Source organism: Lithobates pipiens, unplaced genomic scaffold (genome assembly GCF_037356315.1).
Source record: "Lithobates pipiens isolate NorthernLeopardFrog02 unplaced genomic scaffold, aLitPip1_a1.2 Scaffold_1, whole genome shotgun sequence".
Taxonomy (NCBI): Eukaryota; Metazoa; Chordata; class Amphibia; order Anura; family Ranidae; genus Lithobates; species Lithobates pipiens.
The window spans coordinates 52,950,315-52,966,349 of NW_027507685.1; the positions used below are offsets into that span (position 1 = coordinate 52,950,315).

General features: G+C 41.7%; 1 protein-coding gene across 1 annotated transcript in view; it reads right to left on the reverse strand.

Moving 5' to 3' along the window:
* Window positions 1-5,061: 5,061 nt before the first annotated feature.
* LOC143999605 (interleukin-13 receptor subunit alpha-1-like) overlaps window positions 5,062-16,035 on the reverse strand; it is a 174,714-nt gene continuing 163,740 nt past the window's right edge. Inside the window, exon 11 of the mRNA XM_077493984.1 lies at window positions 5,062-8,648. Within this exon, the coding sequence (XP_077350110.1) occupies window positions 8,544-8,648 (105 nt within the window). The 3' untranslated portion in view covers window positions 5,062-8,543. The remainder of the gene's footprint in view (window positions 8,649-16,035) is intronic.

The window sequence follows — 16,035 nt, forward strand, 5'->3', positions numbered from 1 at the left end:
GCCCATGTCCACTGTCTTTACTAATTGAGTGTTACAGCCTCTTTTGGAGCATTTCAACACTCTTGGGAGTGATCATTGCGACACAAGGCCCAGTGGATAGAACCATACTGCAGTATAAAGTATGGGCACCTGACACTCCCAAAAGCGTTGAATGTTTATGCCCCGTGACACATGACTTTCCGACAACAAAACCATGGATTTTTGTTCAAAGGATGTTGGCTCCAACTTGTCTTGCATACACATGGTCACACAAATGTTGACCAACAATTACAAATGTAGTGACGTACAAGACGTACGTGGTATCTCCATTACAGATGCTAGTTTTACAAGACCGAGCGCTTCCTGCTCGCACTTGATTCCAAGCATAGGTGAACTTTTGTGCGACAGACTTGTGTACACAACGATTGTAAAGTCCGACAAAAAAGTTTTGTTGGCGGAAAATTTGAGAACCTGCTAGCCAACATTTGTTGGCGGAAAGTCAGACAAAAAATGTTGGCTGGAGCATACACACACGGTCAGACTTTCAGCCAACAAGCTCACATCCAACATTTCACGTCAGAAAATCCAACCATGTGTATGTGGCATTAGAGTGTGAAAAATGCTTTTCGGTGTTGGTCAATGTATTTGTCAGCAAAGACAAGTGTGCAGCACACCATAAAGATCAGTAAATTCTATGTGGCAGATTTACTAAATTACTAAATTTTATCCGTTGGCTCAGAAAAGCTATAATCTGATTTGATGTTCCAACTAAAGCTTTAATGAAAATGTATTCCTTTAAACTGGTAGTAAACTCTGTTACACCACTTGTACTTACAGGTAAGCCTATAATAAGGCTTACCTGTAAGTACTGTGAATATCTCCTAAACTTACAAAGTTTAGAGGATATTCAGAGTGCATGCAGCCGATGATATCACTGCATGCGCTCTGAAGAGCCCATGCCGTAAATGCCAGCTGCGTGTGTGAGTAAAGCGATCGCACCCCCGGCCACTCATCTAGCCGGAGGCCACAAACCCAGAAAGGAACACCAGGGGAAGATATCAGCTGTCTCAGCATGGACATTACTGCACTGGAGGGCTTCATTCTGAGGTAATTTTCTCATAATGTGCTAGTAGGTGATGCATACTAGAACATTATGCTATTGCCTTGCAGTGATTTTTTTTTTCTTTAACCACCTGCGGTTTACTACCGCTTTAAGGCAAGTTCACACTTTTGAAAAGAGCTGCATTTTTGTGAAGAAAACTGCAGCTCTCCACAAGGGAACATGGAAAACAATGGTTTTTATGTGTTCAGTTCACACTTTAACACAGTTGTCAACTGCATTTTTCCACACCACTCCGCACATAAAAGCAGTTGAACTGATCAAAAATGCACAGTAAACCAATACAGCAGGTAGTAAAGAAGAAAACAAATTGATGGCTGGCAGATGTTTGGCCTGGGCAGTGACAGCTTCCTGGAATTCTAAAAAGCTCACAAGAAAAAAAATGCAGCTAAATGCGTTATGTAAAAAAAGCATAAAAACGCTGGTAAATGCATATAAAACACATGTACCCTGTTTCCCCTGAAATAAGACCTAGCGTGATTGTCGACGATGGCTGCAATATAAGCCCTACCCCCCAAATAAGCCCTAGTTAAAGTCCTTCTATGTCTTATTCTCAGGGTAGGGCTTATTTTTGGGGAAAGAGGATGAGGTTTATTTGGGGGTAGGGCTTATATTGCAGCCATCACCGACACTCATGCTAGGTCTTATTTTAGGGGAAACAGGGTAAAAGCAGATGAGTGCATATTCATTTTTACCTGTATTTTTCATGCACGTATGTGTGAACCTGCCCTATCTTTAGAAAAAAATGCATTAACACAAAACATATTTCTTTATATCCTGTAAGCTTTGATTAAATGGATAAATAAATTTAGGTACAGTAGTAAGTACATTTCTATTCAAGCAGTTCATGTTGTAAGAGTTCAATATCCATTGAATCAATTACATGTAAACAACTACACATAGAACAAAGTCCTTAGAGGCTTCCTGATAGCTATATTTTAATGAAATGCTTATCATTTGGCTTTAAATAGCAATCTCAACCCTGCCTGCAAGCCTGAATATGCTAGAGCGATTTTTTTTTAAATTAATAAACATGTTATACTTACCTCCACTGCAATGGTTTTGCACAGAGAGGCCCTGAACCTCCTTATTCAGGGTCCCCTGCTAGCGTTCTAGGCTCCTCCACAAGAAGCCGCTTCCTATGGTGGCACACATGTGGACTCAATCCCGAGCTGGGCTGTGTGTGTCTATTGACGGACACACAGCCTAGCTCAGACCAGCTCCCTCACAGGATTTGACTGACAGCAGCAAGAGCCAATCGCTCCCTCTGCTGCCTTCATGTCCAGGGAGGAGGGAGACAGTGCAGCGCTACCAGTGCTGGATCGGACTCAGGTAAGTATTTAGGAGGGGCTGGGGGGAAATTCTGACCATGGAAGGGTTTTTACGTTAATGCGTTAAGGTAAACAAAAATGTAAGCCTTTACAACCACTTTAATTAGTATAGTTTGCGAGAATGGCACAGAATTGCGATCAGATATTGGATTTATTATATTTCTCCTGTAAACATAATTGCAAACATGATAAAGTAAAGGTTTAAGCAACCATAGGTCCCAGCTAGTATTCATCTAGAGCAGGTTAATGCCCTGTACACACAGTCAGACATTCCGAAGACAAAATCCAAAACTTGTCTTGCATACACACAGTCGCACAAAGTTGTCGGAAAATCCGATCGTTCTGAACGTGGTGACATAGAACACGTACGATGGGACTATAAAGAGGGCAGTAGCCAATAGCTTTCATATCGTAATTTATTCTGAGCATGCGTGGCACTTTGTCCGTCGGAATTGTCTACTCACGATCGGAATTTAAACAATCGGATTTTGTTGTCGGAAAATTTTAGATCCTGCTCTCAAATTTTGTGTGTCAGAAATTCCGACGGAAAAAGGCTGATGGAGCCCACACACGATCGGATTTTCCGACAACAAGATCCGATCGCACATTTTCCATCGGAAAGTCCGACCGTGTGTACAGGGCATAAAACTAAAAAGATAGAAACATAATTGGCTATTTCACATTCCATCAATCACACTTAATAGTAAGTTAAGTGACATTATACAGCAGCCTTCACTCTAATTCTAAACATTAACATGTCAATTTCCAGGTTTCAACCACTTTATATCAACTTTTAACCAAAAGACCAAAAAAACAGAAATGTGACCTATCGCCGGCATCTGCATTTTGTGGTTAAAAGTACTTAAAATTGTACAGTCATTATAAAGCTGGATAATCACTCCCAAGCTGTGTTTAAAGTGAGTCTTAAGCTATACTATGAATATTAAAACATTTGCAAATTCTTATTCAGCAGTAACCAAGTTAAACAGCAACTCAAGGACGTCTGTAAAAGCAGGCACAGTGGAGCAATTCATTCAAGTTTACAGTAGAAGCACTGAAGTTAAAGTCCAGAGAATCACAAGAGAGATATACACCACCGCTCAAAGGCAGGTCCTGGGAACTCAGAGATAATTGCTCCAGGTGAAGGGATCTGGGTGAGAGCCACAGCATGCAGATAATATGAGTAAGCACTAGCCTTAATGCGAAACATGTCAGCTGTTAGCACATTTCGCTGTGATGTCATTTGCTGTGTCCTAAATATTATTTGAATAAAGCATAGTTTTAGCATTGGAGTGCGGCCGTCCAGAGTTCTGTCATTATCCACATTAGAAGCACTGAAGTTGTCTATGTCATTCCTCTCACTAGCTCTGCTCTCCCTCCCAGCAATAACTGAGCAGCCTGTTTTCTGTTTTGTTTTTTCTCTCTAATGTAAACAGGAGTGTGGAGAAGGGTTAGGCTCGGTTCACACAGGAGGCGGCACGACGCGGCACGACTTGCCGCGCCGCGACCTGACAAGTCGCCCCCGTTCTGTACTACGGAACCGTTCTAAGAGGAGCGACTCAAGTCGCTCCGACTTAGAAAAAAGGTTCCTGTACTACTTTTGGCATGACTTCGGGCGACTTGCATTGACTTCTATACAGAAGTCATTTTGCAAGTCGCCGCTGAGGTCTCGGCAGGTCCCGGCGCTGCAAGTCGTGCCGCGTCGTGCCGCCTCCTGTGTGAACTGAGCCTTAGCTAAGCTGTTGAGAGAATGACTTGTACAATGTTGGTGCTTCTGCTGTGAAATTTGAAGATGAATTGCTCCACAATGTCTGTAGCTACATGAGTTGATGGGGGGCTTGCTTTATAGGTTATTTAAGGTTATTTATAGGTTATTTACTGCTTGCTAATAATAGGTAAAGAATTGTATATCCATAGTCTGTGGACACATGTTCACAACTACTGTGAGGAACACAGGGACTCCCATTACTGATCTCTTTATTAAAAAGACTAGCTGCCTGGATGTCTCTGTTAACGATTCCTAATGCCGCGTACACACGAGTGGAATGTCCGACACAAAAAGTCAGACGGGAGCTTTTCATCGTATATTCCGATTGTGTGTATGCCCCATCGGACGTTTTACGTCGAAAATTCTGACGGACCTAGAAATAGAACATGTTCTAAATATTTCCGACAGAACCAATTCCTATCGGGAAAACTGCTCATCTGTATTCTGTTCCGACGGACCAAAAAACGACGCATGTTCTGAAGCAAGTACGAGATGGAAGTTATTGGCTACTGGCTATTGAACTTCCTTTTTCTAGTCCTGTCGTATGTGTTGTATGTCACCGCATTCTTGACGGTCGGACTTTGGTGTGATCGTGTGTACACAAGACAGTTTCAGCGGAACTCCGTCGGAAAAACCTTCAGCGTTTATTCCGATGGGAAAACCGGTCGTGTGTACAGGGCATAAGTTATTGATCCAGATCAGACATGCAGATTAAAGGCAGACTGAAGTCCTGACCTGCATGTCTGTTCCAGCCTAGTGACTTTTGAAACCATTGGAATGACAGAAATGTAACTAGGGAATTTAACAAAAAAAAAAAAACTCCATACTACAAGTTTCCTTAAACATTAAGCATAGCTCATACACATAGTTGGGGGATTACCTGTCCCTCTGTTTACTTTATTCTTTTCAGACATTCTCTGTGATTTATAGATAATGTATAACTCTGCATAATGGTAACAATACCCTTTACACTATGAACAGTAAAAGAAACCTGAGCAATTTTTATCCAATCAATTAACTTCTTTGTTTGACATTGGTACCCTGTGATGTAGCTTTTTTTTTTTTCTTACATATTGCACAATTTAGAACTGATTGTTAATAACCAAAATGACTATTTGTTGTGATCATTCCTTGGAAATACATTATTGAATAAATATGTCAGCATCACTTATTATAGATTCATCATGGACAAATTATCAGTTGCTATTGTCAAGCAGGCCGTTTTGATAATCTTTAGACCCCTTTCACACAGGGGCGATGCGGGAATTAGCCCAAAAATGCTACTTACAGGACTTTTTTTCCTGTCCTGCAAGCGCACAGCCCCAGTGTGAAAGCAGTCGGGGGGCTGCAAAAAAGGAAGGTTACAGGCACTATTTTTAATGCAAAAGCACCTGTAAAGCATCTCAGTGTGAAAGGGGTCTTAGTGGAAAATCATTTCCACTCTTTACCTTACCTGTCCCCCTCACTATGGCATTGAACTCTGCTGCCCTTAAAGGAGACGTACAGCTAAAGCTCAAACTGACAGTCACTAGATCTCTGCTAAGGGAGCCCTGAGATACGAGTGATCGACGGGGATTTGATCACTCGGTTCTCAGTGTTAGAGCTGGCAGGGGACAGATGCATCATTGAACCGATGCTGCATCCACCCAAGTATGATTGTTTAAAAAAAAAAAAAACATTCCCATACTTTTTTAAATGGAACTAAACCTACTAAACCTATAGATTTAACAGTTTTGGAAAACTGTTACATTACTGGCATGCTGACTGTCCCATTTGCATGTGCTCTTAAGCACACTGTCAAACCATCAAATGGCTGCTGACATAACTAATCACATGTGCAGCACCATGACAGTTGGGGATCAAACATACTGTAGGCTAAGATGGCAGCTTCCTTGGCTGAAAAGGAAAGGGGGGGGGGGTATAGTTCCACTTTAGAAAATAACCTTGCTGAAAGATCTCTGGCTCTCTTTTGGATGTCTGGCCCTTCAATGTTCTTCGTGGTTCCTTCCTCCACCCCCTACATCACTACTTTGTCTTGTAATGATGTAGCGGCTGGTAGAGGGAACCACAGAGTTCAGCAGGGGATGCTGGCATTCAACATTACAGGATGTGCTGAATGCTGAATATTCTTCAACAAGCACAGATCTTTAATGCAGCAAATTCAGGCAGCGTGAGCAATGGGGCAGATAAAGTAATAACCATTTTCTTTGTAGGGTCACATTCAATTTTGAATGGTGTTTGTCAAAAAAGTAGACAATTCCCATTGTAAAATGTATTTTTTCTCCACATTTCTGAGATTTCTAAGAAAAGCTTTAAGAAACAACATGCAAAACTGATCAGTGGTGGTTAGTTTCAGAAGGTGCTGCACTTATCTGCAGCATCTGTTTTAAATTCTCTACTATCTGCTCAGATAAAGCATTGTACAATGTAAACTTCTGCTGATATATGTAGCCTGCATGAATGGTGTAAAATTATAAAAAAACAAATAAAGTTGCATCGCCCTACTAAATAAGCCTGTTGAAAATGTTCCACGACATACTCAGACCTTGATCTAGTTTATACTTCTAGCAACCAAAATCACGACAGCGACAGCATGGAAAAGCCCCATCATAGACATTGCAATAGTAAAACGAAAACTTACATGGATCATGTTGAATGAAAAAGATAGTAAGTGTCTTACGAGAGAAACAATCCAATTTTGACAAAATATGGCCCCCCTTGGCTTGTTTACTTACAGGTTCTGAACGACTGAATCACATAGTACAAATAAGTTGATGCTGGATCCCAGGATGGACCCATCTCCCCCCCCCCCCCCCCATCTTTCTTTTCTCTTTGCTTGTTCCCTCTACTTAGGCCAACCTTTGCATCATGTCCTCTTAGCTTTTCCTTCATACTTCTTATTTAAGCTCTTGATGTTCATATTTGGGGGTCTGGAGCCCCTTTGTGGAACCATTTTAATGCTTGCTAACAAGTAATATTATGCAAGCCGTGGTCGTCAGATGTGGGCTTTACTTAATTATGGGCTGACTTCCAGGGATTACCAGTCAAGATGGTCTTGACCTCGATATCTCGAGTCTTGCTGTCCCATACTATAATCCAAGGGGTGATCATATGGAAAAAAATCCTTCCTAGTAACTGCAATTGCTTTGCGGTTTTATACCCATGTTGCAACACAAAATATGTTATTCTGGTCCACTTCTAATGGTGGTCAAATACTCGTGAGCTTAGCGAATACCCACCGATTTGCCAAGATTTTCAGAGATTATGTCTCCCCCACATATGTACCTTTGTCTATCCAGAGCTAGCGAGGATTGTTTGCTGCTTTGCACAGTGCTTTTGTTATTTTTACTCTTTTAAAACATTAATATTAAAAACAATTGAAACAAAAAAAAAAAAGAAGACTATTAAAGTTAAAAACTCTGGAAACGTTAAATGCTTGTTTTTGCCTAGCATACTAATTAAAAGCCATCTGTGTCCTCACTTACAATGCAGGACTGCTGTTTCTACCTTGTACATGATAATGTTGAAGTGTAGCTGAAAGAAAGAGGGTCAAAGAGAAGCAGTTGTGGGGATCAGTTCCATGGAGAGTAGGAGGATGGAGGTGTGACTGGGGGAATACTTTTTTTACTTTATGTTCTTGGAGTTCAAGTTTAATCACAGTTGAACTAGTGGAAAACATCAGTCAGCCCAATATGGTATCTGAATATCCTGAATAGCAGGGATGTGCTACTGGAGGCAGTATGCATTTGCTTTATATACAAAGTCACCAATAGACAATACAGTATGTACAATAGACAAGACAGTATGTACAATAGACAAGACAGTATAGTATACTAGCCATGAGCCGGTTGAGAAAGAAAAGGTGGCTGTATGCTACTAAAGCTACAGAGTGTCCTGTGATTCTTCTTAGCAAACGCTACACCTTCCTCCTTCCTTTAATTGCATTCATCTGCAAATGAACAGTGGTGGCCAGGCCAATCCATTTTTTTTTTCCTGAGTATTTTATAGTATGTAAGTAGGTATGATCTCGAGTACTGAGACTGGCTGCCTTATCAGCTTTATGTAACAAAGACACAACAGCAGGTGAGAAAATAGAAAATAGTGCTTAACATAGGAAAGCTCCCCCTGCCTGTTGATGAGAGGTCAGAAGCATTAGCTCTATTTGGTGAATATATACACAAAGTGGAGTTCTTTTCCTCATCACCTGAGTCCAGAGTCCAAAAACCATGGCAGTGATCAGTCGCAACAATGCTTGTGTTTAACTTTCAGCTGTCATGAGATGTAAACCTAAGGACCAGAATAGAAATTGTCTTCACATTTTCCATTTGGTTAGAAGAATGTAGAGCTATTCCACGGGCGGAGATGTTAGAGGGGTTTCCAACATAGAAATAGGACATATCTCTTCCTTCCTGGGCTCATTGTATACAGTTCTGCCATTCTTTAGCCACTGCTGTAAGACAAACAAAATATAATACTGTAAATGCTTGAATGTTTGGTAATAGAAACAGATCATAAAAGTTTTTAATACCGTAAGTTAAACATGTTTATGTGTTTGTTTAAATAGCTTTAGTTATGGCCAAAAACTACTGATTGAGGACTTGGTCTTGTAGGCTCTTCCTGATTGGCAATCAGGAGTGCTTCCAATTCTCAAAACATTTCTTATCATACACAGAGGCTTTTTGTTGGAAAATCTTTGCACAACAGGTTCTGAAGAGTTCCAGAAGTGTTTAGAAGTGTTAGCTTGTTCCACCGTGCCAACTTTGAGTACAGGCAGATGTTCTACAATCCATATTTCTTGGTGGGACAACCACCTGTTTTTTGCCAGCCTTTTGCTCCACACTTATCATTAAATGTCTTATCCAACAGTGGAAATTAGTCTGATTGGTTTGTTCTGCTTTATTTCTTTACAGAGGTCCATCTATTGGCAAGAGCTAGATGGATTAAAGAGCAAAGCAATGGAGGTCCACTCGAATTTATTCTGCATCTCTGCACAGCTAAGTTTATGTAACAAGCGTTGGTATTAGTCTTGTAATCAACATGCTATAACGTGCTTCCCCTTTATTGAGAATGATCATTTTAAATTACGTACTTGCTTCCAACCTTCAAGCAGATATTTTTTATAATGTGTTGCATCTTAGCTATATAGAATGAAGCATACAAATTGTTTTAACAATTAGTGTTCTTCCTGTGGGAAGTGGTTAATGCCTTTCCAAGACAGACAGGAAACATGCACAGAATAATACAACTTAGATCTTAACACTTAGTTTCCACTGTTATGCACACACGCAGCCTTGATGGGTAGCATGCTTACAGGAGCAAATTCTAGTTTTAGTGCCTAGATGTGCCTAGATTAAAAATTGAGCTTTTATCATTAAATGCATATGCAATAAATGCTATTTTTTCATATTAATATTTTCTATTGTATATCATATGGATATGCTTGTTGGTATTAAACAAAATACAGAACATTCTTGTAATAAATATAAGAATTTACATCATTCTTATTCATGTCTAGATAATATCAACCAGAATCCTAAAGTCATTCTGGAGCTTTAAAGAGGAGCTACAGGCTCCTTCAGAAAACAAAAAAACTTAAAATACTGTAGCTTTTAATATTAGGATACTTACCTGTCCAGGGATCCCTTGGTGCCTTCACCCCAGCCAATGTTTCCATCAGCTCTCAACTGCGCTTGTGACCATTTCTTGTAAGAGAAAGTGGCTGTGAAGCCTTGTAGCTTCACAGCCGCTTCCCTACTGCATGGCCCAGGGGCGGGGGAAGGAGGAGGGGGCTGAACTTCTGGGTGATCTTACAGTGGCGAGATCACCTGGAAGTGGGAGCAGGTACCTGTCAAAAACAGGTACCCCCCCTTTCAAAAGGTGCCAAATGTGGCAGCGAAGGGGGGAGGTGGCAGATAAGTGGAGCTTCCCCTTTTAGGTGGAGCTCCACTTTAATTTTACAACTACTCACATGGGGGTGGGGGGGGGTGTTCCCCAATTTAGGGCTTGTCCACACCAGCAAGTTGCACTGATCCTGGTGCATTGCACTATTTTCTTTTTTAGAACTTTATTGAAAAATGACAAGTTCCATTCATGTAGTGGTGTGGCATGGTGTTGCGGTAGTTTGCATCACAGCCCACTGCACTGAAAAAGTACGGCATGCAGTTTTGCCTTCAGTTCTAATTCACTAATAATTTTGTCAGTGGCAACATCTAACATATGACAACATTTCTAAAACTCAATTTATTTTTGTCTACATGTAGATGGGGTGTAGTGTGGTGCGGCAGGAATAACACACACAGCCCAAGTGCGATGAAAGAACTTGTATTGAAATAATGCAAAGGCAGTTCACAATAAACCCAGAAGAAAGACAATCCAACAGGGAACACTCACAGATCTAGCAGCGTGTAGAGAGTAGGTTTCAGACGATTTGACAGTGCCTGTTAGGAGGGGCAGAGTGCGGCCTGGCTATCTCGTGGCCAAACTGGAAGATGTCCAGATAAATTCCGAGCCCTACGCTTTCCCTCCTCATCAGGAACCTTATCCCGCTGCTAGTTCTGTCCCTACGAGTTGGGGTACCTGTCCTACTCTACCCACTTGCAAAATGCTCACCAAGCCTAGGAGCCAGAGCCTTAAATAGGTTCTGCCTGACCCAAAATGGCTTCTAAAGTCACATGGGGCAGCAACATCCAATTGGATCGCTTCCCCCAGTGACCCAGGAAACCATAAAGGAACCATGTTCCTCTTGACTTCCTCTCCAACTGCAATGCTCCTGCATAATAGCGCCACGTGCAGTGGAGAAAGTAGACTGCACCTGCCTACATACGGCATTGATCTGTAGCTAATGAAAAAAGTGATGTATTGTTCACTCACTGCTCCCTTACTAGTGACGGAGATTCTGCAACATTTTTTCAGAAGTGATGTAGTGAAATTCATTACAGAAAGTGATTTTGACACTTCATCAGCATGACATGGGCCTAAGGCCACAGGAGTTTCACCAACACACGCTGCAACCTAATTGGATGTCAAACAGGGTTGCCTACAAATTCACAGACAGTTTGTAAACATCTGTAATTTTTGCAGCTGTTCATGAATGCCTGTTATACACATAAAATGTCCATAAAAAATACTGTAAATCTGCTAAGTGGAGCATCCAATAGCACTGCTCATCTGAGTAGCAGGAAGGTCCTTACGATGAGGCAAATATACTGAACAGGCTGCAGTGACAATTGCTCCACCTCCCACCCATCCTTAGCCAATCAACAAGCACTGTAACCTGTTCTTCCCACCAGCCATAGTTGACTGAAAATAGAAGATGCTGGCGGCCCAATCAGGGCTGGATAGGGGCGTCAGGGAGAAGAGACCTAGAACCTGAAGTACAGGATCTACTAGAAGAAGGTATGATAAGAATTAGCTGCAAACTAATCAAGCAACACACACATAACTCTAGCCGAAACAGCTCAATAGAAACAGCTAAGAATCATCAGCAGCAATGTGTCACACACTCACATGTAGAGTCTTCAAGATGTCTAATCAATGTGTTTAACCATCTCGTATAGGCATCTATAAAAAAAGAGTAACACCTGGGACCACCATGAGGGAGCCATTCCCTGATCAGTGTGTTTCAGTGTGTATATTGTCTAAGTGAACACACACTGTTGGTCAGAATTTTATGCCGCGTACACACGATCGGAATTCCGGCCAGAAAAAGACAGATGAGAGGTTTTCATCGGAAAATGCGACCGTGTGTATAAATCGGAATTTAGCTGTCCGAATTTCCGCCAGCCAAAAATTGATAGCATGTTCCTAGACAGAACAACTGTCTATCGGAAATTCCGATCGTGTGTATGCAATTCTGACATGCCAAAAATCACGCATGCTCAGATTCAACTACGAGACAGAAGATATTGGCTACTGGCTATTGAACTTCGTTTTTCTAGTCCCGTCGTACGTGTTGTACGTCATCGCCTTCTGAACGATCGGAATTTGGTGTAACCGTGTGTAGGCAAGACACCTTGAGTGCAATTCTGTCGGAATTCCGTTGGGAAAACCATCAGAGCTTCTTCAGACGAGAATTCCGATCGTGTGTGCGCGGCATTAGAAGACTCGTCAACCAGCACTACATGTGAGTGTGAGACACATCGTTGCTGATTTATCTTCAGCTGTTTCTATTGAGCTATTTGCGCTAGAGTTCTGCACATGCCTTGCATGATTTGTTTGAAGTTGACTTTGGAGGATTAAGGCTTTTTGCAGATTTGCACTACAGTCCTTTTAAAATAGTTTCCTATGGAACATATTCTGTAGTGCAAATCTGCAAAATGCAAAAAGCACAAAAAATGCATTGACGTGAATCAGGCCTTACTGCTGCTTCAGGCTAGAGGCTTCACAGACTTGTTGACCATTTACTGTCACTTCTAACTGCTCTTGATCAACTGACTGTTAGCAAGATAAGTTTTACTTTGGAAATTTGAAGTGCTGCTGCTTTCTCTCACTGTGTTGTATTTTGTAAGGCAGATTACTGGCTTGGTCTTCCAGAGCTGGTGAGGAGATGGTTTGAGTAGAGGGGAGCAGCCCTGCATTATTGTACACTTTTACACTGGGTTCATACTCAACCTGCAGCCCAAGGGCCACGTGGGACCCTGCTTACTGTGCAGCCCTCAGGCATCAGCAGGTGGTAGGGGAGAACAAATGCCGCAGAACTTATATGTAAGTGGAATTTATGATGTCTAGCAGTCTTGTATACAGTAATATGTCTCCAATTTCTGCATTGTAGCATGCTTGCAGTGTCTGACCATCTCCTGTAGTATGACTAGCACTAAATAATATGCACAATCCTTTGGTGAACAAGGGGTTGCAGTTGACTATCACTGGGATGCAGTCTCGAACCAAGCTATATGTCCACAATATAAATGGAGTGTATGAGAGTAAGAACAAGCCCTTTTTGGCTTAAAGTGGACTTTTTCCCCACAAAAGGTCAACTTTAATTTGCAGTTCCTACCACCCCTCCTATAAAGAGCTCCATGGTAAATCACTTTGCAGAGGCAGTTTGCAGGCATTCAGAAGGCGATAGTGCTGCGTCCTGAATGTCTGCTGATGAGAAAATGTATTTAACAGTTTATATTTACAAAAACTATTGCATTTCCATGTTCTGTGTACCATGGGAGCTCAAACATAGTGAATGCAGGGTCCTGGGTTTAGTAACATTTTAACAGTGGTCAGTGAAGTCTACGTTCATTCTGCTATCCTGGAGGAGGGAGGAGCAGGAGAGTACCTTGTCATCCTAGGCTATGGCTGTGCGTTTTATTTTGGTGCACACAGTGTGGGAAGGCACAGCTCTAGTCCCTGCATGCAAGGGTGGCTCCACAGGATACTACAAGAGAAAGGAGCCACCCTAAATTTGGAAACCTGGGGCAGTGGTCATGGCATCAGCTTAAACTGGAAAACAGGCAAGGATTATAAAATAAAGAGGCTGCATACTCAGAAAGTGATTACATTATCTGATGAAAGTGCTTAAAGAGGAAGTAAACCCTGATGGGTTTACTTCCTCTTTGACTCCCTGCAAAGGTAAAGCATAATGGACTACTATGCATCACATAGTAGTCCATTATGTGTCACTTACTTGACACAGGAGCCAGCGATGTCACTACTGTCCTCTTGTGTACGGAGCCTCCATCTTCTCGATGGGTCTCGCTGCTCCGGCGCTGTCATTCGACGAAGCTGCGATGACGTCACTCCAGCGCATGCGCACGGGAGCCGCCACTTGCGGCATATCGTCGTTTACAGCCGCGCGCTCAGTGCGCTTGCACGCCGCATGCGCCGTAGACAGCGGTGCCTGTGTTTGGGCAAATATCTCCTAAACCGTGTAGGTTTAGGAGATATTTCTTGGACCTACAGGTAAGACTTAATCTAGGCTTACCTGTAGGTCAAAGTGGTTTGTAAGGGTTTACAACTACTTTAAAAACTGAAGGTTTGGAGGGGAGCCAGTCATGTAACTTTGACATGTCCCATTACCCAACATCTCCATCCAGTTTTTTTCCCCCAATTTATTATTATTGTGCTCTCCTATCTTTGGTATCCCCAATCCAGCGGTGCAAAATGCACTTTGTTATGTTTTTTTTTCTAAAGTAGTATTATGGCCATACTTCTGCTTTTCAAATAGATTCCTAAATGTAATTTCCTTTTCAATTCTTTTTAGCAGTTGTCTGGGGTTACCCTTTAATTAGCATTTTACCACCTCCCATAGCCGCAGGGAAACAACCACAAATTGCAACATTACCCCCCCTTTTTAACTATCAGGAGGTGGTATTTCACATAGTGATTAAAATAGTTGTATACATGCAAAAAAAGAAAAAGAAGAAAATGTATAAAATAATAATTACTTTATTACCTATTGATTATGGCCATGGCAGCATACATATAAAATGTATGCAATAACGATAAACTCCAATACACTAAATATATAATGGGATTTTTCACTTCCCTATGACACACATGTGTTTTTAACAATGGTGATCACTTATAAACAACCTGTATTAATATTCAGAAATCATGTCCAGCAATGGAATATAGGGGTTTTGTCTGTAACAAGAATTTATAACCCATTGGCTGTAAGATTTTGAGGGACAACAAATGTACACTGTTATACAAGCTGTACACTCACTACTTTACATTGTAGCAAAATGTAATTTTTTCAGTGTTGTCACATGAAAAGGTATAAAATGTTTACAAAAATGTGAGGGGTGTACTCACTTTTGTGAGATACTGTATGTGTTCCCAGATTAGTTGGGTTGTCTAAATAAACAGGTCTAGTACAAATCTGTCCTGCAGGCCCTCGGCGGAGGGGCACAAAAAGCCTCCATCGAACTTCCTTGGACCAAAAGTCCTGCCCAGGGGCAAGCAGGAGCAGGGCAATGCTCACATGTGGACCCCGTCTCTAAAAGAAGAAGGGGAGGGGGGAATTACCAGTAGAGGGAACGGGTCCTATGATAAGATAACAGGTCAATGCCGCCGCCAGTTTTCACAATTCAGATATACATATTCAGACCAAGAACACAAAAAAAAGAAAATAGAAAAAGGAAAAAATAGAGAGGAGGGGGAGAACCCTCTCCTCCAGGCATGTATCTCTGCTTCCTCTAGGAAAGTGTTGAACACTCACACCAATGATCACTGCCGCAAAGGAAAAATAAACGAGAAAATGGCTAGGAGATGTCTAATCAGGTGAATTACGATGTCCAGAGTGTCCGCTAAGTGACGATTCAACTAGCTCTAATAATGCGATGCACAGGCTACACGAGATATGCCCTGCGTCAGAGGTATGTTCTAGCCACAGTGCCCAAATGCAATTAAAATGTTCCTTTGTACCGCTGCAAGTTGCCACCCATTCTTCCGCTTCCTTAATCTTCCGCACCTTCTGAATCCATTCCTCATGGCTTGGAACAGGAGCTTCCAATAAACTGGGCGCATCTAGCTGCATTCAAAAAGATGTGGCAAGGCGCTTTTCTTACATTGGCTAACTGGTATATCGGGGGAATATGGAAGAGAAAGTGCAATGGAGAGAAAGGAATATCCAGGCCCAGTATTTCCTTTTTCTGTTCTATAATGTCTTCCCAGAAGGGTCTGACCACCGGATTCTCCCACCCCAAGTGTAACAATGTACCACGATGGCCACAGCCACTGCAGGAATGGTCAGACATAGAGGGATAGATCCGTGACAAAGCAGCATATTAATATGTTTATAACTGCAGCAATGCTTTTCAATCCCGTGTAGATAATGTGACTTTATTATCTCAAGGGAGTTTATAAACATTGACTCCAATGAGAGGAAACATTCTATTACTGTG